This window comes from Rosa rugosa, chromosome 4 (assembly GCF_958449725.1).
Source record: "Rosa rugosa chromosome 4, drRosRugo1.1, whole genome shotgun sequence".
Classification (NCBI taxonomy): Eukaryota; Viridiplantae; Streptophyta; class Magnoliopsida; order Rosales; family Rosaceae; genus Rosa; species Rosa rugosa.
Window position 1 is genome coordinate 14,063,800 of NC_084823.1, and position 24,428 is coordinate 14,088,227.

At 36.9% G+C, this 24,428-nt stretch overlaps 2 protein-coding genes and 1 long non-coding RNA gene across 16 annotated transcripts; 2 read left to right on the top strand and 1 right to left on the bottom strand.

The window, feature by feature from the left end:
- The first annotated feature begins 9,762 nt into the window (after positions 1-9,762).
- Positions 9,763-13,101, top strand: LOC133746347 (uncharacterized). 13 transcript variants are annotated; one of them, XR_009864087.1, is made up of 11 exons: positions 9,763-10,009; positions 10,134-10,231; positions 10,414-10,460; positions 10,567-10,582; positions 10,848-10,917; positions 11,048-11,099; positions 11,717-11,837; positions 11,931-11,968; positions 12,110-12,242; positions 12,375-12,486; positions 12,774-13,101. XR_009864087.1 is itself a non-coding variant. In XM_062174528.1 (7 exons), exons 1-5 carry the CDS (start codon positions 10,571-10,573, stop codon positions 12,230-12,232), a joined length of 303 nt encoding a protein of 100 aa, XP_062030512.1. In that variant the 5' UTR covers positions 10,556-10,570; the 3' UTR covers positions 12,233-12,242; positions 12,375-12,486; positions 12,774-13,101. The 13 variants fall into 13 exon arrangements, 1 of the variants encoding a protein (XP_062030512.1); XR_009864084.1 differs by having other exon boundaries at positions 10,567-10,922; XR_009864085.1 differs by having other exon boundaries at positions 10,567-10,917.
- A 2,414-nt stretch (positions 13,102-15,515) lies between these two features.
- On the bottom strand, positions 15,516-18,466 carry LOC133707292 (uncharacterized). 2 transcript variants are annotated; one of them, XR_009845040.1, is made up of 3 exons: positions 16,839-18,466; positions 16,030-16,539; positions 15,516-15,916 (listed from the first exon to the last, which is right to left on the bottom strand). It is a non-coding gene; the product is annotated as an uncharacterized LOC133707292 (long non-coding RNA). The 2 variants fall into 2 exon arrangements; XR_009845039.1 differs by having other exon boundaries at positions 16,030-16,193; positions 16,839-17,751.
- Positions 18,467-20,126: 1,660 nt separating this feature from the next.
- LOC133745192 (7-deoxyloganetin glucosyltransferase-like) lies at positions 20,127-23,573 on the top strand. Its single transcript, XM_062173212.1, has 2 exons — positions 20,127-20,690; positions 22,474-23,573. Exons 1-2 carry the CDS (start codon positions 20,174-20,176, stop codon positions 23,418-23,420), a joined length of 1,464 nt encoding a protein of 487 aa, XP_062029196.1. The 5' UTR covers positions 20,127-20,173; the 3' UTR covers positions 23,421-23,573.
- The last annotated feature ends 855 nt before the right edge of the window (positions 23,574-24,428 follow it).

A 24,428-nucleotide genomic window follows, 5' to 3' on the forward strand; every position in this document is an offset into this window, starting at 1 on the left:
GCAAATTTACAAGGTGAAGGAGCAGATTTACAAGGTGACCAAGGAATAGTGACTTGGAAGACTGAAAGGAATGAGTATCTCAACAAGATAAAATTGCTGGAACTGGATGTTAACGGACAACGAGCATTGAACTTGGAACTGTTGGCTAAAAACGAGGCACTGCAAGAAGAGTTAAAATCGACTCAAGAAAGGTTCACCAAGTTCGATGTCAGCTCTATTGCCATGTCCAAATTACTCGGATCTGGAAAAGCTCCTTATGACACTTGTGGGTTAGGATACACTAGAGAGAATTCCAAATGTACCAAGTTCGTAAGAGCATCAAGACCACCTGTAGAAAAGGAAGAAGTCTCCACTGATGATTCTGTCAAAAATGTGAAGGAAGGTCAACCAAATCAAAACTTCCAGGTAAAACTTGACCAAGAGTCTCACACTGGTCAGAACAGGTACGCAAACCCTAGACCTTTTATTCCTACATGTCATCACTGTGGTAAGATAGGCCATATCAGACCTAGATGTAATGGAAGATTTTCAACCTCACAGCACTCTCAAGAAAAATGCACTATTGAATCTCTAAGTTTTGAACTTAAAGAACAAAAAGAACTCATCAACAGATTAACAGAAATTGTTTCGAAGAAAAACCTTCCAACTGAAAAAAGAAAAGTTGTCTGGACCAAGAAAAATGAAAGTAAATGTCTTCAGTCTTATATTGATAAAACTGATCATACTTGTCTCTTTGCTTGTGCAAGCAAAACTCAACAAAGTTCTCACATTGAAGCATCTTGTTTAGTAGCCCTGACTGCATTAGCTGACAAGAGACGAGATTTCTGGTATGTCGACAGTGGCTGCTCTAGACACATGACTGGAGACAAAACCTGGTTTGCTTCTTTTGAAGATGAGAACACAACAGGATCAGTCACATTTGGAGATGGAAGGAAAGCAAACATTCTAGCTCGAGGTACAGTGAACACCCCAGGTATACCTAATCTCAAAAATGTACTATTCGTTGAAGGCTTAACTGCAAATCTGATTAGCGTAAGCCATTTGGCTGACGACTATGAAGATGTATGGTTTAACAAACAGAGATGTTTAGTCTTAAATCAGAAAGGAGAAGGTATCATGGGAGGTAAGAGATCTTTTGATAACTGTTATCATATTCAAGCTAATGAATCTTCCAGCTTGTAGCCATGTTTGTCTGTAAAAACTACAGAGGAAACCTTTGAACTCTGGCACAAAAAGATGGGACATGTAAACTATCAGGACTTGCTGAAATTATCTTCCAAGCAATGTGTCCGAGGCTTACCAAATTTAAAAGGCAAAACTGATAAGATATGTGGAGACTGCAAAATTGGAAAGCAAACCAAGGCTCCTCACAGGGTGGTGAATTCTGCAACAACCACAAAAATCTTGGAACTTTTGCACATGGATCTCATGGGACCAGCTCAATCTGAAAGCATTGGAGGTAAGAGCTACATGCTAGTAGTTGTAGACGATTTCTCAAGATACACCTGGGTAAATTTCTTAAAGGATTAATTTCAGTTTACCCCCCTGAGGTTTGGGGTGTCATCATTTCACCCCCCAAACTCTCAATTTCACTTTTTTACCCCCTGAACTTTCCAATTTCAATCAGTCGTGTCCAATTTCTCCTATTCCGTCCAAATTGGACTTTAACTCTGACTTTTGAGGGGTAAAATGGTCATTTCAAGACAAAAAAATAAAAATAATAAAAATAATCTTCTTTTTTTTTTTCTGTTTTTTTTTTTTTTTTTTTTTATGTTTCTTCGTTTTTTTTATTATTATTATTTTTTATTTTGTCTTCAACCTATACACCACAAGTTATAATAGGTTTATAAAAATTAAAAAATACTCTAGGTGGTTAAAAGCCGCTCGCTGGTCTACGATATTTGTTATATATCTCCGATAAAGTGAAGAATTTTAGGATATATCTCCAATAAAGAGAAGAAATATCTGTAAAAAATAATTTTACACTTTATCTGTAAATAAATATCTGTATATCCCCAATAAAGTGAAGAAATATCTGTGTAAAATCATTTTTGGTCTACGATATTTGTGATATATCTCCAATAAAGTGAAGAATTTTAGGATATATCCCTAATAAAGTGAAGAAATATCTGTAAAAAATGATTTTACACTTTATCTGTAAATATCTGTATATCCCCAATAAAGTGAAGAAATATCTGTTTAAAATCATTTTTTACAGATATTTATTTACAGATAAAGTGTAAAATTATTTTTTATAGATATTTCTTCACTTTATTGGGGATATATCCTAAAATTCTTCACTTTATCAGAGATATATCACAAATATCATAGACCAGCGAGTGTGTAAAATCATGTTTTACAGATATTTATTTACAGATAAAGTGTAAAATTATTTTTTACAGATATTTCTTCACTTTATTGGGGATATATCCTAAAATTCTTCACTTTATCGGAGATATATCACAAATATCGTAGACCAGCGAGCGGCTTTTAACCATCTAGAGTATTTTTTTGTTTTTATAAACCTATTATAACTTGTGGTGTATAGGTTGAAGACAAAATTTTTTAAAAAAAAAACAGAAGAAAAAAAAAAAAAAAAAAAAAAAAAACAGAAAAAAAAAAAAAAAACGATTTTTATTTTTTTATTTTTTTTGTCTTGAAATGACCATTTTACCCCTTAAAAGTCAGAGTTAAAGTCCAATTTGGAGGGAATAGGAGAAATTGGACACGACTGATTGAAATTGGAAAGTTCAGGGGGTAAAAAAGTGAAATTGAGAGTTTGGGGGGTGAAATGATGACACCCCCAAACCTCAGGGGGGTAAACTGTAATTAATCCTTTCTTAAAAGACAAAACTGAAACGTTTGAATCTTTTAAAAACTTGAGTCAAAAATTGATCATTGAAAAGAAGTCATCAAATACTAGCATAGTGAGAGTAAGATCGGATAATGGTACTGAATTTAAAAATAAAAGAACCCGAGTTGTTGGGATATTCTCTAAACAGTAGAGCTTATAGGGTTTACAATAAAAGAACCCGAGTTGTTATGGAATCCATTAATGTTTCTATTGATGATCAATGTGTAAAACAGGAAGAATCATATGCAGATCCATCACCCTCCTCTATCACACCACCACAAATTGCAGAAGCCTCAACTGATGAAGAGGAAGAGGAGATCCCCGACAACATTTTTGAACCAGCTCCCATCCAAAGGAAAGGGTTCAAGCAGGTTCAAAAGGACCACTCCTCTCAAGATATCATCGGAAATCTGAAAGATGGACTGACAGGGAGAAAAGCTACAGCTCAGGTAAGTACTTCTGAGGTAAGTGAAGGAAATGTATTACTATGTTTTATTACTGAAAATCTGCTAAGCATGAACATTATATCTCATTTTGGTTTTGTGTCCATCGTTGAACCAAAAAATATTAAGGCAGCTTTATTGGATGATAACTGGATTAGTGCCATGCAGGATGAGCTAAATCAGTTTACTTGGAATGATGTGTGGTACTTGGTACCTCGACCTAGTAAATGCAATGTTATAGGAACCAAGTGGATTTTCAGAAACAAAAGTGATGAAAGAGGGAATGTGATTAGAAACAAAGCTAGACTAGTAGCTCAAGGATTCTCTCAGATTGAAGGTCTTGACTTTGACGAGACATTTGCTCCTGTGGCTAGATTAGAATCAGTTAGATTACTCCTTTCTATAGCATGTCATCTTAGGTTCAAATTGTTTCAAATGGATGTCAAAACTGCTTTTCTAAATGGGAACCTTCAGGAAGAAGTTTATGTGGAACAGCCACCAGGTTTCCAAGATCCACATAACTTAGATCATGTCTACCGTCTCAAGAAAGCTCTGTATGGGCTAAAGCAGGCTCCCCGAGCCTGGTATGAGAGGCTCTCCACTCATCTTTTAGGAAAAGGGTATGCTAGAGGGTCTATTGATAAAACATTGTTTGTAAAACGAACCAAAAATGACATTATCATTGCCCAAGTGTATGTTGATGACATTGTTTTTGGTTCCACCTCCAGATATCTTGTCAAAGAGTTCCAATCTGTCATGGAAAGTGAGTTTGAAATGAGCATGTGTGGTGAACTAACTTTCTTTCTTGGACTGCAAGTAACGCAGATGGACACGGGTTTGTTTCTCTCTCAAACAAAATACGCTGAAAATCTGATCAAGAAATTTGGTCTTGAATCTAAGAAGACAGTGAGCAATTCCATGAGTACCACTACTAAGCTGAGCGAAGACCAGGATGGGAAATCGGTTGATCACACACTGTATCGTAGTATGATAGGCAGTCTGCTCTATCTCACTGCCAGCAGATCCGACATATCTTACAGTGTAGGAGTGTGCGCTCGCTTTCAAGCTAACCCTAAAGAATCACACTTGGAAGCTGTCAAGAGAATCATTCGCTATATATCTGGTACAGTTAACTGTGGAATTTTCTATACCTTCGATACTAACGTGGAAATTGCAGGATATTCTGACGCTGACTGGGGAGGAAACTTAAAGGATAGAAAAAGTACTTCAGGGGGATGTTTCTTCATTGGCAACAATCTGGTTGCCTGGCATAGCAAGAAACAAAATTGCATCTCTCTATCTACTGCAGAAGTTGAGTATGTTGCAGCTGGGAGTTGTTGCGCGCAAATGCTGTGGATGAAACAAATGCTTCATGATTATGGCATTCCTCAAGGTAAGTTGTCTATCTTCTGTGACAACACTAGTGCTATCAACATCACCAAGAATCCTGTTCAACACTCTCGAACAAAGCACATTGATCTTCGATATCATTTTATTAGGGATTTAGTTGAACAAAACATACTTGAGTTAAGCTTTGTGCCCACTGAAAATCAACTTGCTGATTTGTTTACTAAGCCTCTTGATACTGCTAGGTTTGAGATGTTGAGAAATGCACTAGGGATATGTTCTAAGCATTAAGGCACAAGAATAACTGTCCACTGTTGATTGAGAAAATTGTGATCTTAGTATCCATTGATTACAGTCACTAGTGAAACTTACATATTTTCTGCTATGTATCCTCTGTTGCCATGCCTTATTCTGGACAAAAAAAAAAAAATTGTGTACCCATGTTTAGTATCTTATTCAGTAAATCGACATATGCACTTTCACTTATAACATATGTGGTGGCATGCTCCTTGTTTATTGTCAAAAGAGATTCGGTGAAATAGGCGAACTACTTAAAATGCTCATATAACTCGTTCCCTCTTCTCAAAGTAATCAGGTCCTAGTTGTGGTGAACTTTCTAGGATTTGTAAGAAACGAGAATGGATAACTATATCCCATCTCTCTGAGTAATCAGGCCTTAGTTGTGGTGAACTTTCTAAGGTTTGCAAGAAAGGAGTCGGTGAGTGATTGTTGCACGTACAATAAAATAATGCAGACAACTACTCGAGACTCTCTCCATGGAGCATCCTTGTTATGTTTATTACCCTAAGACCATCTGTTCTGGGAGTTGCTGAGAAGAGTCTTGTTACATGAGTTCTAATTGTCACCAAATAAAAGAGGTCCATGACTCAAATAAAATACGTGCTTAGGAACAATGTTTCCTACATCTTCTACGAAGATATCATGAGCTTCGTTCACATGTTAGTTCTCTTAATTCACTCCTTCTCTCTTTTACTAAACTTGTGTCTAAGCCCCACATACTGGTTATACTCACTCTTTTTCACAGATTTACTTCCTAAGGTCTGAATATGAGTACCAACTCAATTTGTTGATAGAATACATCATGCTTCGTGCTCTGAACTATGTCCCTTCACTACATGACTTGTTCTCTCTGTGATAAAACTATGCTATATTTTCTCTCTTCGATATGACCTAAGCATTCATTGCCTTGATACTTAGAAAAGGAAACGAGCATCTGATTTAATTGCAGATTTTACGAATATTTTTGTCTCTTCGTTTCCTTCCTTGATGGCCATCTGACTGCATTTAATTTCCATAATGATTATGCCTAAGTTGAGGGGGAGACGTTCTTTGCATGCGTATATCTAGGAAAAATAACTTGTCATAACTTCTCTCTCCATTTGAGACGCTATCCCAATCGGTGTGTTCTCTTTGGTTTTCCCTAAACCTAACTAATCAATATATATAGCCTCTCTTGTCTCCCTCGGATTTTACTCTTGGTTGTCTCTGTGTGCAGGTTCTTTCACCAACTGATTCTATCACCATGGTTCGCACCAAGACAACCACTCGCCTTGGTGGACACCGGCGACTTCCTCCTCCTGAGGACGGTCGTCAAGCTGCTGTGAGGGCCGGGATTCTCCATCCTGGCATGCACCGTGAACGAAGTCGTACTCCTCCTCCTCCTCCTCGTTGATCTCCATCCCATGATCCCTCTCGCTCCTCCTCTCTTCGAGATGCTATTCTCGTGGCTGATTGGCGAATCGCTTGTCTCACAACTGACATGGATGACATGCATTCTCTCCTTGTTCGCACCAACCATACTATCCGGGAGGTCCTCAAGGAAATCCGCAACATGCAGCGTCACCCTCCCGGGTTTGACGCTCCCGGACCATCCACCGCCATGCAGGAGCCTGTTGCACCAGAGGAGAGCTCAGATTCCATGGATGAAGAGGAATTTCTGGACAATGTCACCAATCTTATTGAGGACTTCGACGTGCCTTCCCATTCAAAGGGGGAGAAGTAAAACTCTTTTAATTTTCTGTTATTTATGCTTTCTGAAGTTTAATTTCTATCGAACAATATTTCCTTTTGGTTGCTGGGTTGTAAGTGCATAAGCACATATATTTTTCTTGGATGCTTTTGGTTATTAAGTAATTTTATTTTGGCTACTTGGATCTGGAAAAGGATGGAAACTGATTCCTTAATCCAAGTAGCACCCCTTGTTTAGTGACTAGTGTTTATCTGTGATAACTAACATGCAGGACAAAAAGATTGAAAAATCATGTGTTGAATGGGAATGCCCAAAGGGGGAGATTGTAAGTATTTTGGGCTTTTCACCATTCAATACATGATTTCCCTTTGTCACAAGGAAACCGGAGCGTCAAGGAAACAAAGAGAAAGATCATAGGATCGGATCTTGAAGAAAAGATTAGGCCAAATCGAGTCATTGATCTTGAGTGTAATATGTATTGATTCCATATCTTTTTGATGCTTTTTGATTGATATGTATATCAGTTAATTTGATTCAATAATCTTTTATGCATTAAAGAGGTTTTCAAAATGCATATCAATTTGAGATCTTGGTTAGGAAAGTTTCGATTGTACATTCAAAAACAGTTTTTAAACCTTTCCATATTTTTCTTAATTAATTATTAAGAAAAGATTTGATTGAGGGGGAGAGTTTTCTCCCTTATAAAAGGTTTTTAAACGAAAGTTTGGGTGTGGTTTTTTTATTGCATAAAATCGCTCTAAATTGAACCACTAGCGTTGCTCATATAGTTTTTCTGAAAAACCCTCTTTATGTGTTTCATGTATTCCATTGCAAAATCATTCATATTTATTCTCAAGATCGTGATTTAATTGAGAGAAAGAAAGGTTGAAGGTTGATTATCTAGGATGTTGTATTAGGAGTTAGAACATTTGTAAAACAAGTTAGCATGTGTTGCTAAGTGATAGTGTTTGTTAAGAACAACACTACTTGTATTCTGTAAACCCTAGTGATTCATATTGGATTGCATTTTCATGTTGGCTACGTTAAAAGCCAAGCAGTGAAGTTTCCTCAGTGGAGAGGTTTACACTGCGTTAGCAAATCTCCGTGTTATGTATCGCATTTCTTTTGAATAAATTCCTATACACAAAGTTCTTTCTAATATTTGTTCCATCTGGTATTTTCATATATATACAAAACCGTTCGAGAGCGGACGTCCGCAACCCAGAAAAAGTGCGGACGTCGTTCCTCCGGCCTCGATCGAGCAGCGACGGCGGCGTTTCTGCTGCCGGACGGAACCAGGCCACTACGTGGAGCAGTTCAGAAGCGGCTGGAGTCGTCGACGAAGGGATCGACGTGGAGCTCGATGGCTTCCATGGTTTCCGGTGAGCTCGCAGCACACCGCTGAGTTTCCGATCGCCTTCGCCGCTTGCTTGAGGTCGTCCGGGATGTCCAGAGGGTGCGTCCGGCACCTGCAGCCCAGCGATCGCCGCCTTCCCGTCTGAGGAGGAGCGACGTCCGCACTTTTTCTGGGTTGCGGACGTCCGCTCTCGATCCCGCCTCTATATATATATATATATATATATATATATATATATATATATATATATATATATACACACTCACATACACACACACATATATACAGGGCCCTTGTAGTGAGGGGTCCTTTTTTTTATCTTTTTCTAGGAATAGGGCATTTGACCAACTTTTCGATCATATTTTCGCATCTCAACAGTTCAATTTTTAGGTCCTAATGTGTAGATCGTTTATGCAAATTTTCAACTAAATTGATTATAGGCATTCAAAATAGCAATTTAAGATAATAAGTATGAACGGTTCAAGTTTGACAAATTTGGTTCGTCCATTGATTTAATCTAGTTTGATACCTTAACGATCACCGATTTGGCTGAAAATTAGTAGAAATGATCTACACATTATGACCTAAAAACTGAACGGTTGAGATGATGAAATGTGATCGAAAAGTTAGTCTAATGCCCTATCCCTATAAAAGACAAAAAAAAAAAAACCCTTAGTGGAAGGGCCCTATATATATATATATATATATACAGTCCGGCTATGGTGCGGACGTCCGTACCGTGCAAACAATATGGATTTTCCGTTTTCCCCCACTTTCTGATCACATTTTCACATTTTAACCATTCAGTTTTTAGGTCCTACTGTATAGATCACCTCTGCAAAATTTCAGCCAATTTGGTGATCGTTAAGGCATCAAAAACTGCAAATTACAATAATGTACACGAACGGTTCCGGTTCGACAGATTCGGTTTGTTCGTGTAAATTGCAGTTTTGGATGCCTTAACGATCACCAAATTGGCTGAAATTTTGTAGAGATGATTTATACATTAGGACCTAAAAACTGAAAGGTTAAGATCAAAATATGTGATCGGAAAGTGGGTGAAAACCGGAAATCCGTACCTAAATTTCGGTATGGACGTCCGCACCTGAGAAAAAAAAAAATATATATATATATATATATATACAGATTTTATCCAGAGCGGAGCTCCGCTTTGAAATTAACGTGTGACGTTCGAGTTTTTGGTCACTTTTCGGTCGCATATCCACATCTCGACCGTTCAGTTTTTAGGTACTAGTGTATAGATCATCTTTGCAAATTTTCAGCCCAATTGATGATCGTTAAGGTATCTAACTCGCTTAAACCAATGGACGGACTGAATCTGTCAACCTGAACCGTACTAGCTTTAAGGTATATATATATATATATATATATATATATATATATATATATATATATATATATATATATATATATATATAGACATACAGATTCTATCTAGAGCGGAGCTCCGCTTTAAACTTAACATGTGAAGTTCGAGTTTTGGATCACTTTTCGGTCGCATATCCACATCTCGACCGTTCAGTACCTAAAAACTAAACGGTCGACATCTATACACTAGTACCTAAAAACTGAACGGTCGAGATGTGAATATGCGACCAAAAAGTGATCCAAAACTCGAACTTCACATGTTAATTTTAAAGCAGAGCTTCGCTCTGAATAGAATATATATATATATATATTACTATATGTAATTGCAGATCGACTCGAATTGGAATTGCACGCATGGCACTGTGGCTCATCGCAAATTTACTATATACTAATTCTCAGTTAACTGTTCATCGGCTTAGTAACAGTGCCGGCTCGAGCCGAGCCGTTAATGTGAAAAGACCATTTTGCCCTTCGTCTGTTGGAATAATTACGGTTTGCTGTTTGACCTACCTATAAAATGTGCTGAACTGATAGAAGCGATCTTTTTCCTCTCTCTTCGTTTTTCAGCTGAGTTCTGCGTTCTATTGTTGACAGAGAGTGAGAGAGAGGGAGAGGGTTGGTAACAGTGGGTAGGTTCTGCATGTCATCATTTACTGCATTTTTGTTCGATTTAGGACTTATTTGTTGGGTTTTTGTGAAAGAAATTCGTTTCGAATCTTTGTATGTGATTGATTTGGGGTTTGGCTTATGCAGGGGTTTCGGATTCTCGGTTTCGATTGAGCTGGCAATCTTTTCATCAAATCAGACGATCCGATTGAGCAATCATATATCTTTGAGACTTTGAGCTTCAGGTAAGCGCTTCTTATTTGGTCGGTTGGTTTTGAATGTCGGTGCATGCAATTTTGTTGTAATGGATTTCTGTAAATTTTACCAAAAACTGGAATCATTACTTTATGTCAAAATCTCATGAATGTTTCCATGCATGAATGCTTGCTTCATTTCAAAACCTTATGAGCGTTTCCATTATTGACAGATACATTCATGCATGGAGAAGTCCATCGCAATATGACAGATTGGAAGGTTTGTGAGAAATGGTTCCTCACTCAAGTTTTTTTTTTTTTTTTTTCTTACCCATTTTTCCTTCTTTTCGTCTTTCTAATTCTGACGCTTTGTGTAAGCTTTACAGGTGCATGCATGTGAAGGTATGTGGGTTTATCTAGCTGTGTTTGGTTTGGCATTTGAATTTGGTTTTGTGGGTGATTTAGCATTTTTTTTAATCTGAGTTTTGTGTGGGTTTGCATTAGAGCTGTGTTATGTGGAATTAGATATGGGAAGTAGTTAGATTTAGCAAATCGTGTCATGCATCTGTTAGTATATATCATTTTTTGCTTTGTTGTTATTTCTGCGAGCAATTTTTCATTTGGTGTCTTTATGAACACTTCTTTTTTCTTCTTTTTTTCGTTCCAGGTGTAGCATCTTTCTTATTCATACTGTATTGGATTATTGTATGGAGTTGATTCTGTCTTATTTCGATGAGGTCAGGTTAGATATTCCATTTGTTTCCATTTCTTATTTCAATGATTGATAAGGTTGGTAATTAAATTCCATTTGTTTCCCATAATTGGAAGAGCTGGAGTCATCTGATTGGTAATATTTGAAATTAACAGGTGAAGAAGGTAGGTAACTCAGAGAAAAGGAAGAGGGGGACGGGAACAATCGGTACCTTTTTTATTTTTATCTTCATTGAGTTTTTGGGTTTGCTGTGTTTGCATGGTTTCTGGGATCATTGATTGTATGATCTTCATGTTTGTGTTCAAGGTGTGGGTGGCTGTGATACTTAATTTCAGAGCCAATTTGGACTCTGGAGCCTGGAATATCATATGGGTTTTATCTGTTTCAGGTGTTTGGGGGTTTAATTTTGAGATAGGTTCATGATCTTCATAGTCTCTGCAAGCCAGATCACTGGGACAGTTAACAATGAATTTCTTGACTTCTCTGTTGTGTGCAATGTTGGGAGCATATTTTCATTATTTGTTGACTGATTTTGTTCCCATGTTTTTTTTTTTTTAATTCTGTTCAATCTTCTTTTCTTTATAACATACTCAACATACTAAACAAACTAATAGCCAAGCTAACAAATGATGCGCCCTGCTTCTGGGAGTCTTCTTATGCTTCCTTTGATATCAATAATTCAGATTCTAAAGTGTTTAATCCCAGATACTTAAAGACCCAAAAAAGAATTGCTGATACTTCTAATGTTTACAGAACATTTACATTGACTTTGTAGTCACTTTGGCCTTGACTTATTAACATCTAAATTTATTTTGTTGATGCAGCTTTGGCATCGTTTATATTTGAAGTTTGATCATGTCTAGCTCATAATTGTTGAATGGAATCATATATCCCAATTTCAACTGTACCAATGATAGCACAGTGAAACAAATGTTCAATTGATAGGTCATGCATCGATCTTGGGGCAATTGATGTGGAAAAAAATTTGTGTTTCTTCCTAATATTGCTACTAAAATATGCTTTTCGATACATGTTCAGGTGTATCAATACGTAATGGAAGAGAAATCCTTTTAAAGGTAAATTTGAAAGACATACCATACTAAGATCTTTAACTTTTATAAAATTCAGTTATAATATTACCTTTGGTATTTTTTTGTACATGAAATAGGCGTGTTTTAATTCATGCAGTCCTCAGTGTCTTGCATTTTTTTTTTCAGGACGATTGGAGAAGGTTAGAGGAGCCTTATGGAAGTATATTCATAACTATTCCAACTGTTCTTGATTCATCATTGGCTCCAGAAGGGCACCGTATTCTTCATATTTACGACCTCTTCCATTGAAGACTGGGAGGTAAATATATGTTATCAAAATAAATAAATGGTTGACCATTATTGTTCCTTTCCCCACCCTCTTCCCTAACCCCTTCTAGAATCAGTGTTTGTAAAATTTGAATTGCTAATGAGGTGGTAATTTCTATATTAGGGACTTCTCTCGAAAGGACTATGAATCAAAGGAGCTTATGGCAGATGTCATCATTAGCAGATTAGAGAAGATACTATTTCCAGGGCTTAAGTCATCCATCGTTTTTAAGGAGGTAATGCTTACAGTATTGATTCCAATCATTGTGAGCTATGGGTGTTGATTCGTATTGAATAAAAGGTTGGTTGAAACTTGAACTTATTGTGGTTTAAGTAAACTTACAATTCCTGTATCCAACTTCCTTTTGGCACATTGCAGTATTAAACATGTCCATTGCTCTGGCTATTGCTATTTGGGATAAAAAAAAAAAAATTATTTCCTTTTTTCATTATGAAACTTGCCTCCTTTATAATTTCTGACTTTTACTGTCTCTTTTATAATTTCTTACTTTCACAATGACAGGGAGACCAGCATTGAATCAGCAACACCATCGACCAAAACCATCAACAAAGAAAAAATGGACTGAAATGTCATGACACTTTTGGTGTAAATAGAACTGGAGGAAGCAACTTTTTGGACAACCTCCACCACTGATCATCACTAGCTAACAACTTCTTAGCACACATATATGCTAATGGAGATCATCACTTATTTTTGGCAAGCAGATTAGGCATTCATTGTAATTAAGTTAGCCTACAAGTAGAACAACTTATTTTTGGCAAGCTGTTCCAACAGCAACTGTAACCTGTTTTTGAACACTAGATTTTAGTAAAACAAGCTCTTAACGAGATGCTCTATCCTTCTAAACTTTCAGATTTTGTTCTAAAACCCGCAGCAACGCGCGGGCATGAATGCTAGTGTAACTAACTATTTCAGATATTTAAATGGGCGACGAAATCTCAACCCAAATATTATAGTAAACCAGCCATCATGACGAAACAACAATTGGAATATGGAATATGGAATATGGAAGTCATATCAATCCCGCTAAATGGTACACCTCTGAAGTGCATGTGTAACCAAAATAACTAATTGATATATATATATATATATAGTTTGTCACTATTTACATATAGAGGCTTTTGTACCTAAACAATTATATCGGGGATTTGTACTTGATTTCTCATAATCGATTTGTATACAGCATCTGTCAAGACATATCAATGTTACCGGCTAGTTGGTTGTTTGATTCTTTCCGAAAATGATAAACAAGATAAAAAATTGACATAAACCAGAGTTTCTTAATTCTCACAAATTAAAACATATGAACACCATTAATTGAAGTGACATGTGTCGAGTTAGAAACAATTGGAATTTGGTCGTCCCAGATCTTTAGGTGAACACCTTGCTAATTAGAAATAATTTGACAAGAGAAACTTCCATGATTTATATCAGTAATTAGATATACCGGAAAAACTATGTTTATATCTCAATAATTAGATTATGTTTCTTGGTAAGAATAAACTATTTCAGCATTCATTGTTGGGAAAATTTTAAGAACAGTACATGAAGTATATGCCGTTCCGAAGTTCGGTGTATTTGGTTTCAAAGAATTAACTTTGGTACATGCAGTTCCAATCTCGACCCACTTTTAGTACATGACGTCAATAACACCGTTAAACCTATGAAATTATTCAATTTTCAAAGGGTAATTTTGAGTTTTCACCTCTCTCTCTCTCTCGGCTCGGACACCCATTTCTGGGCATCTTTCTTCTTCTTCCTCCTTTTTCTCCCCCTCCTTCTTCTTATTCCTTCTTCTTCCTCTCTCCCTCCCTCTCTCGGACACCCATTTCTGGGTATCTTTCTCCTTCCTTCTTCTTCTTCCTCCTTTTTCTCCTTCTCCTTCTTCTTCTTCTTATTCCTTCTTCCTCTCGCCCCCCCCCCCCCCCCCGATTTGATTTGGATACCCAGATTATTTGATTTTTTCCTCCTTATTCTTCTTCCTTCCTTCCTCCCTCCCTCCCTCTCCGATATCAAGTTTTATTTGGACACCAAATCTAATTTTCTTCTCCTTCTCCTTCTTCTTCCATCTTCCTTCTTCCTTCTTCTCCTTCTTCTTCTTCTTCTTCTTCTTCATTCTTCTTCCTCCCTCCCTCCCCGATTTGATTTGGACACCCAAAATCTGGGTACCCAAATATGACTTTCTTCTTCCCTCTTCTTTTTCTTCTTCTTCCTTCTCCTTCTTCTTCTTCTGCAATTTTGCTTCTGCAATTTTTCTTCTTCCTTCTCCTTTTTCTTCTTCTGCAATTTTTCTTCTTCTTCTTCTTCTTCTCCTTCTCCTCCTTCTTCTTCTTCTTCGTCTTCCTTCTCCTTCTTCTGCAATTTTTTTTTGTTAATTCATGAAGAGACGAATTTGCCCTTACAAATTTGACTAAAATCAGATTGACTAACGGGGGCCGTAACGGCATACACTGATTTTGGGTCGGGATTGTAACGTCATGTACCAAAGTTAATTCTTTGAAACCAAATACACAGAACTTCGGAATGGCCTATACTTCATGTACTATTCTTAAAATTTTTCCTTCATTATTGGACCAAATATGTTATCTAGCTAGTTTCAAAGATGGAGAAATTTTTAAGTATGGCAAACGTGCCACGTGGCTGGTACGTCCAGTCAATCATGTTTTTCTGTTTTTAATTGTATTCCGAAACTACTCATATTTAATTAAAATGAAATACCCAAAAACCCCCTTGCATAGGCACTGATTAGCTGAGTGTATTGCCACGTGGCACGCCTGCCCTATTTAAGAATCTCTCCCGAAATGGATGTTGTTGTTGTGGATAGTCTATAACTCATCAAAATGCCATCATTTAAACCTCATCTGGATCATTTTTTTGTTCTTTGTAATATTATAACATCAACCAATAAAAAAAATTCTTCTGTAGTCCAATAGTGCAAGTGACCCAATACCAATACTTACAAGATACGCACAATTCTTGATATTTATATTCAACTTTTTTTGTAATAAAGAAAAATATAATCCAGTCATCCATTCATGTTAGTGTAAGTGCACGTTGGTGTTTTGAATTTTCCCTTCCAACTTTATGCTAAGTGGTTGAAGTAAAAAGATACTTCACTTACTTTCACAATCTCACAATTACTCTTGTTCATTAATATTATCTCACTTTTATCACTTTTATCTCAATATGTAGATTCAATACAACTCTTTTTGCACTAGTGTATTGTGAACAGAATTCCAGAAGGAAGTTTAATTCATTGAAATGATATTGATCCAAAACGGAGACTACTGATGATGAATACAAAACAACAGTAAAATCAAAGTACACAAAACCTAAAGGTCAATCCTTAAATTATCACATAGACTTGTACAATGACCAAAGCATACTCGAAGAAGTCATCCTTCTTACAACATTCTCAATTAAAGAAGCACAAGAATTGATTCAAGTTTACAGCAAAAAATTTCCCTGTCAAAACTCAAAACAATCAAACAAACTAAAATGCAACGTGCTTCCATAAAATGCAACGAATCGATCCCCTTTGGACCACCTTCATTTTGATGAACTAGATAATCATCCGAAACGCAAGCATTGGCTGCATTACTATATTCCTCGAAGCACAAACTGATTACACTCCCACGACAGTGCTGCAGAAATTCAAAAAATTAAATAAAACAAAACTAGAAGACCCAAAACAAATCAAAAGACAGTATTCTATTCCTTTCGTGCCCAGGAGAATTGCGAAAGAAAGAGTGATAACCTTGTGAAGACTGATAGCTGAGGTGGGTCTGATTTTGAAATTAAGCAGATAGCTATGGAAGAATATATGCTTGTGGCATTGGTTTACAGTGATCATCAAGGACCTGAGACACTCACTCCCACTCATCTGCCTATAGTCATCACTAATCTCTCACTTTCACGACCCTGCTCTATATAAACCAAATCAATTTGATAACCATATGCATAAGAATCAACAGCATCTTCATTTTCAATTTTCAACAAAAGAACCATTATTCAGATAATTGCATATATCAGAGAGCATAGGGAAGAGGCATCAGATAGGTGATAACAGTTTTGAACAAACAGACAGCACAGTAGTGATCATTAATTGGATAATCAGAAAGATTACATGCATTTTATGATTTTTATCAGACCCTAGGTTGTCCTACATGAGCTATTAATAACTCACCGCTACAAATGAGTTTAGAAAGCAACAAGCCAGGCTGATCCAGACTCAAGCATAGACCATGAATTGTTCTCAATCAAATACCTACCAGGGTCGTAGGGAGTCATTAGCACAAACATTATGAATCCGATGAAGAAATCCTATAATTTTCTAAATTATGACACCTCAATTTTCTTATGGTAAACAGAATTGATCAGGAATACAAAAGAAATCGTCAACAAACCCATTTAACCAAGTAAACCAATCAAGAGAGAATTGATCAGGAACACTATTTCAATCAAAAAACCCATTAAACCAATCAAAGAGAATTGATCAGGAATACTATTTCCATCAACAAACCCATTAAACCAATCAAGAGACTTAGCAGAAAAGAAAAGAAATACCTCCGTTTTGCAGCAACTCAGAAAACAAAGCAAGCTTGGATGGGGAAAGCCGGAGAAGATGACTGCAAGTCTGCAATGAAATCAGTACAGGAGGAAGAAGAACTCGACTCAACATCACGAAGAGAAGAACTGGCTGCATCTCATCTAATTGCTGCGCCGAGGAGGCGACTAGGCAAGGACTCGAAGTGTGCTGCGCGTCCGCGTCCGAGGAGGTGAGGAAGGTTGCAGATAATTTCTTTCTTTCTTTCTTTGGGCTACTATGGGCTGAGAGGAGGAGAAGTAGAGGCCCTCTCTCCCCATTTGTTCCAATGAGGATTAGGGCAAAATAGGAATTTGAATATATTTCATTAAAAGCTCCGTGTTTTTTCGGAGTGGTTCCGCAGAAGCAAATTCTAAAAGCTAGGAATTGCTGCTTCTCAGAAACAGCGGTTGGGAGAAGGAGCTTCGACGAAAATCAACTTTAAGGAATTTTACCAAACACCTTGATCTGGGCCCAAAAGCACTTCTTAGTTCAAAAGCAGCTTGGGAATCAATCCCAAACTGGGTCTTCATCTCATTGCTGCAACCATGCAAGTAGGAGGAGCAGATCTATGAACTGGGCTGATCCAACAGCAAGCACAGGCAGCCAACTAACAATCGCTGAAACACTATGGATTGGATCAAAAATTAACCCAACTAATTGACCGAAAATCATGACACGTATGTAAAAGCTACGGATTGACCTTTATTTTATTTTATCAAAAGAAGGTGATACTTTAACTTGAGACAAAACTTACCATCAAGGAGTATATATAATTGACTTATTAAACCTAACCTAACAAACATGAAATGAGAAGAGTACCACACTTCATTAGACACACACACTTAACAATCTCTATCTCTTGCAATTTAACCATCATTCCCAATAATTTGCTTTATATAATAGATACACACACACTTTTTTTTTTTTTTCCCAAATGATTTGAAGAAGATCGGGCAAATCTGCAATCACATTCTACATTAATGTGTAGAGAAATTGATATGTACAAACTAAAGAATAACACATGCTTTCCAAAAAAAGAAAATAAGGCATTTCAACCTAAAAAAAAAAGAAAAAATCGTCTTCAACTTCGTGGCCGCGCACTCTCCAGTCTCTCCCTCCCCCCAAATGATTTGAAGAAGATCGGGCAAATCTGCAATCACATTCTACATTAATGTGTAGAGAAATTGATATGTACAAACTAAAGAATAACACATGCTTTCCAAAAAAAGAAAATAAGGCATTTCAACCTAAAAAAAAAAAAATCGTCTTCAACTTCGTGGCCGCCCACTCTCCAATCTCTCCCTCCCCCCAGATCTATGAACTGGACTGATCCAACAGCAAACACAGGCAACCAACTAACAATCGCTGAAACACTATGGATTGGATCAAAAATTAACCTAACTAATTGACCGAAAATCATGACACGTATGTAAAAGCTACGGATTGACCTTTATTTTATTTTATCAAAAGAAGGTGATACTTTAACTTGAGACAAAACTTACCATCAAGGAGTATATATAATGGGCTTATTAAACCTAACCTAACAAACATGAAATGAGAAGAGTACAACACTCCATTAGACACACTTAACAATCTCTATCTCTTGCAATTTAACCATCATTCCCAACAATTTGCTTTATATAATAGATACACACACACACTTTTTTTTCCCAAATGATTTGAAGAAGATCGGGCAAATCTGCAATCACATTCTACATTAATGTGTAGAGAAATTGATATGTACAAACTAAAGAATAACACATGCTTTCCAAAAAAAGAAAATCAGGCATTTCAACCTAAAAAAAAAAATCGTCTTCAACTTCGTGGCCGCCCACTCTCCAATCTCCCCCCCCCCCCCCCCCCCCCCCCGAGCAAGTTGATATTCACAAAAATATGATGAAGTAAATAAAATGAAAAATGATAAGCCTTTTCTTATCTTTTTTTTTTTTGGTGAATAACTTTTCTTATCTTTCTAACATATACACACACACATAAATTTTTTTTTTTTTTTCCAAAATAATTTGAAGAAGATCCGGCAAATCTGCAATCACAATCTACATTAATGTCTAGAGAAGCTGACATGTACAAATAACTCAATTAAAGAATGGGAGTTTCTATTCATACCTCCAAAATTGGTATTCAGACCTCCCCACTTAATAGACCTCCAACTTACTTTTACAAATAACCAATATGATATCTACACCTCCCTAATTTTCCCATAATACCCATCATCCAATAATATCAATAAAAAAAAAAAATTTAGAGTGTTCTATTCATATACCTCCAAAATCAGTAGTTAGACCTCCATCAATTTTTGAACATTTCACAATATTATTTTACTCTTGATACAACTAAGCTAAAAAAAAATTTAAAAAAATTAAACTTTCAATTGATAGCCCCCCCCCCCCTTCTTATTGTTGTATTTTGTAGGCATATGCATCTTTAGAGGCCAAGAGCAGTTCATTTCTTCAACATCCTAAGATTCCCTTGTTTCATATATTTGCTCGATGGGAACATTATGTTTTATGGATGAGTATGATTTTAAGAGAAAGTGGTCTGTTGGTGTTTTGGTTAGAGAATATTGCATATCCGAAATTGACTTGAGGAACTGCAAAATAAGGAACTGGTCTGTTGATTTCTCCGCTGCTTGGTCAGGATGAAGACCATAACAAAAACAAAAGGGAAAAAATGGCATGAGGATGACCATTTGTTGATTTCATACCTCTAAAAGGGAAAAGACTTTATTTAATTTTTTTTTCTTTCTCTTTTGTGTTTTTATTGATAATTTGACATGAGTTGACAAAGTCAACTATCACTTAAAAAGAGAAAGAGGACCAAATGCCAATTTTGGAGGTATGAATAGAAGCTCCCTTAAAGAATAACACATGCTTTCCAAAAAAAAAAAAATCGTCTTCAACTTCTTGGCCATGTCTAGAGAAGCTGACATGTACAAATAATTCAATTAAAGAATAACACATGCTTTCCAAAAAAAGAAATCGGCTTCAACTTCGTGGCCCCTCTCTCTCTCTCTCCCCGACTTGATATTTCGCAACTAAGCTAGCATTGCTTTCTTCCCCATGACGTGCAGGTTAAGTGACGAAAACTAAGTGAAAAAGATCGATGGCAATGAAAATGTACATATCGACCTGTAGTGAATTGTTGATCTGTCGGATTTCTCCGACTTACATAAATTTAACCCATCATGGACTAGCATATTGGGAAAAGTTGGTTGCCCTTCTTTACTCTTCACCTCTATAAAAACCAATACCCATTACTTCTCTTAACCCAAGTTTCAGAGCAAGAGAGCAAAAAAATGGGTTCTAATGCTTTAATGGCAGAGACTAAGCCACATGCCGTATGCATCCCTTACCCAGCTCAGGGTCACATAAACCCTATGCTCAAGTTAGCCAAGCTCCTCCACCACAAGGGCTTCCACATCACTTTCGTCAACACCGAGTACAACCACAAGCGCCTCCTGAACTCCCGAGGTCCCAAAGCCCTCGACGGCCTCCCCTCTTTTCAGTTCAAGACCATCCCCGATGGGCTCCCTCCTACCGACAAGAATGCCACGCAGGACATACCGGCTCTGTGCGAGTCCACCAGGAAGTACTGCCTCCCGCACTTCAGGGAGCTTCTTGGGAAGCTAAACTCTGAGGCGGACTCACCGCCAGTGAGCTGCGTGGTTTCTGATGGTATCATGAGCTTCACTCTTGATGCGGCCGAGGAACTGGGGGTGCCGACAGTGCTTTTCTGGACTACTAGTGCTTGCGGGTTCATGTGTTACATTCAGTATCAGCATCTTGTTGAGAAGGGTTACACTCCTCTTAGAGGTATTATTTTTCAATCAAGCTTTCCTCTCGGCCGAACTACCTTATGGCACTTCATACTCAGTTTGAAATTTTTTAAGTTTGATCCGGGGAAACATAAATCTAACGATTATTAACATTTTTGGTTTTTTAATAATCAAATTATATATATCTTTTATGTGGAATAACTCACCAATCAGTTAAAAATAACTTCTTATCTATATGGATTAAATATAGCGATCTCTTTGTAGATCCAGATCTTCTCCTGCAATTTATGGCGACTTCTCTTTCTGAAATTTGATTTTTACATCGAAATGTGTCTGAATGAAAATAGTGGTGGATTTTTTATAATAATCTTATCTATTAGATGTGTCGGATTTCATATCTTAAATGATTGTTTAGTTGAAAGTTTTATTTACGACTTACCAATAACTTGAAACAACTCATTTAGACTGTTCAGATCTCCAAAATAACTTGAACCAACTCATTTAATTTTCCATTAAATGACTTCAAGTTTTGAATGGTTTATTTGGCATGCCTAAATTCCTACGTCAAAAACCTAAAACTAAACCATTTTTACGACTTCTTTAAGGTATTTTCAGATTATATTTGAAATATTTACAAGTATAGAAAACCAAAAACACAAACTTATATACAAGAACACCAATTACGAAATCAAAGAAAGGTTTTGGGGGTCTTTGGAATGAAAATTTCAGAAAACAAAAACAAAAGAAAACATTGAGAATGGAAGGAATCATGAACGGAAACTTTGAAAACAATTTATCACAATTAAAGATCAATTCGAATTACATGCATTCTTATTTCTTTACTAATGCCATGAAGAGTTATCAACCAAGAAACAAAGTTAAAAGCAAACAATGTCCCTTATTTTACTTTCTTTTACACAATTGATCAATCAAAGCACTTAAGCAATATATTTTGAAAACAGGTTTCACACAATCAAAGCAACCATGCAAACTCAAGTTTCAAATCATTAAGTTCGTGTGAAAGTACTCAAAGCAAGTTAATTCAATGCACAAACAATCTGATTTCGACTTATGTCCAAACCCTTCACTACTTAATTGAATTAGGGTTACAAAGCATAAAACTAATTAATAGCTCCAATTACATGCAATCACTCTAAGTTGGCCACCAAAGAACAAGAACATGCAAAAGTTATCAATAAAACAAAATCAGATTATCAATTCATGTTTCAGCAAAAGCAAACAATCAGGAACACATAAACACAAATATCACATAGAAAATGACATCAAAATTGTTCTCAAAATCAAATTAGTTACTCATAGGTTTCGGTTTACACAAAAGAAATTCCAAAGCAGAAAATCTATTACAAAGAAGATGAAACTGTGAGGATAAGATGAAGATGGTGGTATGAACAACCCTTGATCACGTCCCAAAAATCTAAAGCAACTCCAAGGTGTCGCAACAAGGTGAAGATTACGGCTAGGAATGGTGGTGACCATGTTAAAGTTTCATTGTGATGTGAAAATCTGAAAACTAAAGAGAAACTTGTGAGAATACGAAATTGTGTAGAGTATAATGGAGCACATCACACATCACTATTATGTATGTTAATGTGTTAATAAACTACAACACATTAAGTAATGGGACAATTAAGCTTCATATAATTACTATGTCACGGATGTGGTACGTTTCATGAAGCTGAATTAGATTAATGTATTGATACATTAATATATTGTATACTTTGTTTAATTACTAATTAATACACAATTATATGTATATCAAAAATGAGGCACTAAACATTTTATATTGCTTCGATTTGCAGATGCCAGTTACTTGACAAACGGCTACTTGAACACCGCAATAGACTGGATACCAGGCATGAAAGATATCCGTTTGCAGGATTTCCCAACCTTCATCAGAACCACAGACCCAAACGACAACATGATCGATTTCGTTCTTCACGAAACCGAACGAGCAGCTAAGAAAGCCTCCGCCATCATCTTGAACACATTTGACGACATAGAACACGACGTCCTCGAAGCCCTCTCGACCCTCCTACCTCCAGTCTACTCCATCGGGCCCCTAAACCTACAAGTCAACCAAATCCCACCCGACAGTGAGTTGCAGACCTTTGGGTCGAATCTCTGGAAGGAAGAGACAGAGGGTTTGGAATGGCTGGACTCTAAGGAGCCCAAATCTGTTGTCTACGTCAACTTCGGAAGCATCACAGTGATGACCCAAACTCAAATGATCGAGTTCGCTTGGGGGCTCGCAAACAGCAAGAAGACGTTTCTCTGGGTTATCAGGCCTGACCTAGTTGGGGGAGCATCGGCTATGGTGCCGGCAGAGTTTGTAGAGGAGACGAGAGAAAGAAGTATGTTGATCAATTGGTGTCCTCAGGACCAAGTCCTGAGCCATCCAGCGATCGGAGGGTTCTTGACTCACAGCGGGTGGAACTCGACGGTCGAGAGTGTCTGCGGCGGAGTGCCGATGATCTGCTGGCCTTTCTTCGCCGAGCAACAGACGAACTGCAGGTACTGTTGCAAAGATTGGGGAATAGGGATGGAGATTGAGGGTGATCCTAAGAGAGATTATATAGAAGAGCTTTTGAGGAAGTTGATGGAGGGAGAAGAAGGGAAAGAGATGAAGAAGAAAGCTCTGGAATGGAAGAGGTTGGCAATGGAGGCCGTCACTAGTCCTGAGGGTTCGTCTTTTGTGAACTTGGAAAAGATGGTCAACCAGGTTCTTCTAGCTCCCAGAAAATATTAATTAGTAAGGATTTGAAAAAAAGAAACTAGTTTGTTGATTGCTTTAGTTGCATTTGGACTGTATCAACTTTTTTTTCTTTTGGTCTGATTGGACTGTATCAGCTGGTTCCTTCTTTGTAATAATATTTATTAATTTCAATGTGTTTATTTCAAAGTTTGATTTGAAGTGAGAGATGACCTAGTGAGAATTGATGTTCTTTACTGGTGCTTTTGACTTCTTTAATTGACATCCACATTGCACAGACGGGTCATTCTTGTTAGGAGTATATTAGGGCATTTTGGTAGTAGAAAAGCTGATGTATAAGTCCATGTAAAACTGTCATTGGGGATTATCTTAGTAACACTGTAATCTCAAATTTCTCTATGCTTTCTTATTCGTTTTCTTCTCCTTGTTTTTTTTGTTTTTCATTTTCAATAAATGTTATCATGGTATCAGAGCGGGTTACCCACATGTTTGGTTTCAACGATAGCCACACGTGCTCATCGTCACCCAATATAACTTGTCCACGTGTATGGCTTGAGAAATCGCCACACATGCGGGGGCGTGTTGAGAATGTGAAAAATATAACTTCCACATTGGAGAAATATAACCTTCCTTATGAGCTTATAAGGGTTTGGGTCACTCCATCCATTGCCTTTTTTTTTCTTGCGTTTATCAACAACTAGCCTTTTTTTTTTTTCTTGATAGAATTATCAACAACTACTTGTTGTGTTAATTTTGAATACAAAATTATACTTATAGAGCATAATTTAAGAGCTAAAGATTCCATCGTATGACTATGACTATCTCAATGTAGGCATGCAGCAATACTGAGTAGAACTGATCAAGTCATTAGATACGATGGCTTGTCAATTAAATTTATTTCGAAATAAATCTACAAGGTCAATCTAGATATCATTCCCAACATTTATAGGATTTTTTTTTTTTTTTGAAAGGGGTTTGGAACCCAGCCGAACTGAGAGGTTCAGCTCTACACCCGGTTCCATTTATTGAAATAAAATTTTGCAT